Source organism: Atta cephalotes (genome assembly GCF_000143395.1).
Source record: "Atta cephalotes unplaced genomic scaffold scaffold00013, whole genome shotgun sequence".
NCBI classification, from domain to species: Eukaryota; Metazoa; Arthropoda; class Insecta; order Hymenoptera; family Formicidae; genus Atta; species Atta cephalotes.
In genome coordinates, this window is record NW_012130077.1 from 6,087,403 (window position 1) to 6,093,915 (window position 6,513).

General features: G+C 28.8%; 1 protein-coding gene across 1 annotated transcript in view; it reads left to right on the forward strand.

Annotated features, from left to right (window-relative positions):
- The window catches only part of LOC105617649, a 10,679-nt gene extending 6,226 nt beyond the window's left edge, over positions 1 to 4,453 (forward strand). The window contains exons 4-6 of the mRNA XM_012199206.1: positions 1,128 to 1,991; positions 2,075 to 2,345; positions 4,401 to 4,453. Coding sequence (XP_012054596.1) covers positions 1,128 to 1,991; positions 2,075 to 2,345; positions 4,401 to 4,453 — 1,188 coding nt within the window. The remainder of the gene's footprint in view (positions 1 to 1,127; positions 1,992 to 2,074; positions 2,346 to 4,400) is intronic.
- The last annotated feature ends 2,060 nt before the right edge of the window (positions 4,454 to 6,513 follow it).

Here is a 6,513-nt window from a genome sequence, read left to right on the forward strand (position 1 = left end):
ACACACACACACACACACACACACACACACATCTTATGAAAACAAATGATCGTTTATAAAACAGATTGAACGTGTGTAATTGTTTGATAAACAAAATTCAAAGAGTCATAATCGAATCTTGTGGATCTTCTTTTTCTTCTTTTTCTTCTCTCTCTCTCTCTCTCTCTCTCTCTCATTTATAAATGTAATTTGAAATTCTTGAAGTTACCAATAAAGTCAAGTTGCGAAAAGATTCAATTGATTTAAAAGAAATCTTATTAATTTTAGAAAAATTTTTCTATGAGCGGTTATGTTATCCGCTCTTGTTTTTTTTAACAAATTATAATCTTTCCGGTGAAAATTTTTCTTATAATTCTTCATATAATTTTTCAAAACTTCTATTGTAAATTTTAGAATTAGAATGTATAAAAAGTTTTTAGAAAATCTCTCAAATTTTTTAAATACGAATTTGAACACGTTTTATAAGTGTTGAGGTTTATATTATTACTGGAATTTTTTATATGTATTTGAATTTTGATATTCTTAGATTTTCAAGACTTCTCATTCTATAATTTCTGAAAATGTATATAAAATCTGTTGAAAAAAAGTTGAAAATAATTTTTAGGAATCTTCAATTTATCTTGAATTTAAAATATGGCAAATTCTTAAAAATATGAGATAATATGAGGATTTTATTTTATCAAGGCTATAATTCACTTTTTCAAAAACCATATAATGCAGTATCGTTAAGATGCATTTATTATATCTGATATTCTAACATAATGCATATAATACTTTTATATATTATTTGCGGGCGATGCTTCTATCATTTTAATTTACGTCAAAATGTAAAAATTACATGTAAAAATTACTTGTGAACTTACATTGGCATTTTTTTTTGCCGAACAGACTAAGAAAAAACATACGTATACGCATATTCATATGTTTGATATTTTGATATTACTATAAAATTAGATTTATATGAAAACATGTATAATATTCGTGAGCGTTTTACAAGAATATACGCAATTATTGAATAAAGCTGTAAACTACGAGAAACATTTTTGAATAAATTATATTTGTTTAAAAAAAAATAGTTGTTTACTTCATTTAATCTTATTTTGATTTTAATCCTTGTGTTTCTATAGGTCAGCACCGCTAACAGTAGTTCGGATAAAAAACCATTAACAAATCCTAAAACTGAACAGATCCAAGCAGAATGTACACATCGAGACGGTTATGAGCGAGCTAGTAAACGTAAGGCGAATACTCTCATCGCTACTCTGAATAGAGACAGTTCTTCTGAGAACGAAGACGACAATCAATACGATTTTACTCGTAATAAAAAAAAGAGAATTCAATTGAATGATAAATCGAATAATGTAGAATATGTTGATAATCAGCATGCGCATGCTAGTTATAAGAAAGAAAACGTGATTGCAGGTAATTCTTTCAGCGATGATAATAGCAACACGAATATTGACAATGAGACAAACATTAAACATTCACGCTCGCCTGAATTAACCGCGTATCCTAGAAGAATAAGACCTCCCAATCCTCAAACGCGTTTAAGTCTGGCTAGAAAAAGAAAGGAAAATGCTACATCAAAATTATTTCCAAAGACGCGATGTGAGAGTGAAAATGTTGAACAGGAAATCAAAAGAAATCAAAAGAAAGACAATACAATGACAGAAGAAGAAATTCGTTGTCAACTAGAAGAAGATTGGAGTAATGACGAGAAAAAAGTGTGTGTGGGAGAAAAGGATGCGAAGTTTCGGCCGATATTGAAAGAAGTGCGATTACGAGACAAACGGTTGTCTTTAAACAAAAAAGCGAAAGAGGCGCGAGCAGCGGTGAAGGAGGAGAAAAGCGATGAGGAGCAAAATAAGATAAAGAGAGTGAAGCTTTGCGAACGACGAAAGGTAGAAGAATTATGTAGGATAGATAATAGAAACGGAAGTTGGGAGCATGAACTATTGTCTGATGAGGACAAATCATCTGAGATGAATCAAGTAAGTTGTAAAAAAATTTCACTTTTGTTATCTCTAAATTTGACAAAGTATTACTGTCTTTTATAATTCTTTCTCATTTATAGCAGTTTGATTTTCAGAATGGTAATCGATCCGATAATGTACCGACAAATAATGTAAATTGTCCTATATGCAATAAATGTTTTCCACATAACGAGATAGAGAATCATGCCGCCGATTGCGAACAATTCGAGATTAATAACGAAGAGGATGATAATGACAGATTTCAATTCAAATGTAATATATGCAGCAATTACAAGACAAACAATGGAAAAGAATATGAAGAACATGTTTATCAGTGCATAAATATTAAGAATAATCAAAGACATTCACATGGTACGTTCAGTATTAAATAATTTGTTTAGTAGTATTTTTTTTTATAAATATTTTACTGTAATACATATTAGAGAAGATAACGATTCATACAATAAGCATTTGGATTACCGCTTTGGAATATGTCAATTTTAGAAATATCACTTCTTGAAATTATAACAAATCTTTCGTAAAATCCTTTCAGTGTTTACGATATCGTATGTCTACAGATATCGTACACAAAGTGGGCTACTAGTGTATAGACGTCATGAAATTAATCATTATTTTTTAAAATAAATATTAAAATTATCTGAAAATATTTTCTTACAGGTTTTTAAAATCGAAGATTTCGAATTTCTAGTCGGAATTTCAAAATTTACCAGTACAGAGGAGCGTGTGGATTTTAAGTGATTCGAAGAGGGGTCATTGAATTTATGCAGGGGTCATTGAATTTATCTTTTTCCTTAAACTCAGCTTTACTCGTTGAGAAACAAAATGAAAATAGTTGTAGTATCCGGAAATATAATTTTGGGACAACAGAAGAAAGCAATAGTTGATTTAAAAATTAATTTAGTTAATTACTGATTTATAAATGCAAGAGATAATTTTCATCTTTAAAATTGCATATGAAGAAATATGTGTCTATTATTTTCAATTACTTTACAAATCTACAAAGTTGCAATAAAATCGGCGAGTAATACAAAGGTAGGGTATTTGTAAGATCAGTCATGTTAAAGAATTTTATTATAGTTTTAAGTTGTCTTTTTTATCGATTAATCGGTTTCTTTCTTCCAACCGTTTCTTTCTTTTGTTAAAATGTATCCCAAGATCATATTTCCTGAATATCAAAACTATTTTAACTACGGTATTAGAATATTTATTATCATTTTTATCTTTGAATCTGCTAACAAATTTAATTCCAATCGGATTAGCCAAAAATACCCTTGCAGATAGCTTCTAAGGAGAGAGAGAGATAAAGATTTAAGTCCTTTAATAATATCAAAACGGAAAATTAAAATTAGGAATGAACACCACCCAGTTATCAGGCAATAGGTTAGATAATTTATTATTACATTAAATTTATTAGCATCTTAATTTCTAAATTTGGAAATTAATACAATTAAAATTTTGATACTTAATGTTATCGAATTTGTTATATAATAATTTATTCAAACTTAACGGATCCCAATATTCTCCCGAGTATCGATGTATCAAAAAGGGAGTAGTGTACCTGTTATTTCTTTTTTAATCGAATTTAATCTATTAGAAGAACCCTGATTATTAAAAGAGTTAGTAACAGCACACACATTAACTTCAATTAAACTATCAGAGTCTACTTCAATAAATAATTTAAGTCATTAGAAGTCTCTCTGATATCGGCTCCAAAATCAGCATCAAGAGATTTACTAGGAGAATGTTCTACAGACGTCACTTTTCTTACTTTATAGAATATTTCGAAACAGATATTTTCGATGATTTTGTTACAATATTTTTTTTTTTTCTATTGCACGTTTGTGCTGATCGAAGATGCATTAAAAAATAAATTTGATTTTATTTTTCTTTATTATCTAAAATCAAAAATGAATCATGCTGCTTATTTGAAAAATTTATTTGCCCAATTTCTTCGATCATAACATTTCTGGATGAAAGAAAATTTTTTGGCTAGCTTAGGAAATATTATTTTGCAGAAGAACTTAAACAAAGAAAATTGAAATGGATGAAATGAAGTTTATGTCATTTTGAAATTCTGACATTAAATTCATATTCAACGAAAACTTATATGTATAAATTATTATCACATATGTATAAATCAATACATAGGAATACTCTGCATTTTAAGGCCGTTTTAAAGTCTTACATCGAAATGATTGAGCATTTTCCGTTTATACAAAGAATAGTAGCTCACATTAAAAATTGAAAATCTAATAAGTTTGAAGAAACTTTTGTGTTATTAAAATAAATATCGCATTCCTTTTTTTTTTAATTCCTTTATTTGGCAACTATTTAATAATATTCTTTTTCTTCATGTTGGCTAAATTTTCATTTATATTTATAATTTTACTTGTGTCTTTTTTTTAGGCTCCGAAGACATCAATATCACTTCTACCTCAACGATCAAAACCAATCAGTGAACAGAAAGATTCTGAGATAGATTGTTTGACTCATGTAAGAGTAAAAAGAACACATATATTGGTAAAAAACGAAAACGTCCTTATAAAAATTTCAAGTAATTGCGTTCTCTCATTTCACTTGAAACGTAGAAAGTTTTTCTTCTATCAAATGCTATTGCATGCCTGATATATGTGTATTTTGTGTATAAACAGAGAATTGTTTGCGTCATATATTCAATAACACAAATGTAGAATGTTGCATAATTTATAACTTTTCAATAATAGATTTCCAATTTATAGTCGAATGTCATGGAAAGCCATTAGATTTGTCGTAATTTTCAACATCGCATTTTGTCCTAAATTAAGCAAATATAAAATTCTTTCAAAATTTGCTCAAAATTAACTCAAGAGTTTAGTTAACGAAAGAGTATGATTTTATTTTTTAAAGCTTCGTTTGTAAATCTTCTTTTTTGCGTTTGTAATTTCGAAATTAAATTTCTATTTATATATTTCCATTGATAAATATAATCATTTTGAATTTATAGAAAATAAAAATGAAAATATTGTAAATTGTGAACATATTTCTTTTACTTGTCAATTAGGTTTTCTTTTTTTTATATGGTTTCATTTGAAAAAAAAAATAAATATTCTGAGTCTGAAAACGAATACATAAATATTCGTAGTACTAATTTTTTTCACGTTATGTTTCTATTTGTTTTGAATAATCCTTAAATTACAATTTGGTAGAATATTGCATTATTAGGATTATATGCGATGTTACAGGTAATAAAGTATCCTGTTTATATTGATTAAGGAGATTTTAAAGTAATGATCGCTGTTTTAGTAACGCAACACATCGACAACACATCTTTATTTTTAGTATTACATCAATGTTGCACGCACACATACTTAAATTTTATTAGAACGATATCATTTCAATTAGACATCTAATTTAAAGGATTTAATATTGTTTTTTCATATATTCTAGTTTTATATTAATCTAGCTTTCAATTTTGTAAGTACAGGTTGCAGAGCTTTTGCCAAACAAATGTTAAGTCACAACTTGACAGTTTTAAATATACTATTTTAGATTAAGAAATAAGATCCTAAAAAAATTTTTGTCATTCTCGGCATAAAATTTTAAGCTGTATTAATTACTTTATGATAATTCTGAAGGATTTCCAAATAAGTAATATACTGTACAAGTAATATATGTGATATTCTACGAAAATTATTGCATTTAATCGATAAAACAGACTTTAGGATCTTAAAGATTATGGAAGAATAACACCATTTTGATATCACATATTTGAAAACTACATCATTTTTACATTGTGAGATTATTTTACAATGTACGTGCAATATATAAATGATTGACGTTGCTTTCGTAAATTCCAGGATCGAAAGGTTTTACGCGATATTTGAGCGAGATGTATAAATTTATATACATGTAAATAGATAACAAGCTAATGTTATTTGTCATTTTAATGTCAAAATCTTATCAAAGACAAATAACGCTATTTTGTGCTATCACGTTCCAAAACTTGCTCTCCGAGGAAGATTTTACTTTATGTGCAGGTGTATAAGCTTAGATCCGCTGTTTGCTCATAGGTGGCATCAGTGAGCGTACAAAGCTACCCTGGACAGCTGTGGGCTTTTATGTGTTTGACATCTGTCAAATTAACCAGTGCACATCATCGGCAATTTCATACAACAACATACATTTTTTCTTTCGTAATCATGTCTAGTTTTTTGCTAAAAAAAAAGCATATGCGGGAAGCTTTGCTTTTCTGTTTCAATTTGAAGAAATCGGCTGCCGAATCGCATCGCATGCTTGTGGAGGCCTATGGCGACAATGCTTTATCGGAAACAACGTGCAGAGATTGGTTTTGCCGGTTCAACGACGACAATTTTGACCTGAGTGACAAGAAGCGTGAAAATCGGCCCAGGAAGGTTGAAAACTGTCAATTGCAGGCTCTTTTGGACGAGGACAATCGCAAAAAATGCTTGCCGAGCAATTGGGTGTTTCTCAAGCAGCCATTTCCATGCGGTTACATGCCATAGGGAAGGTTCAAAAGATC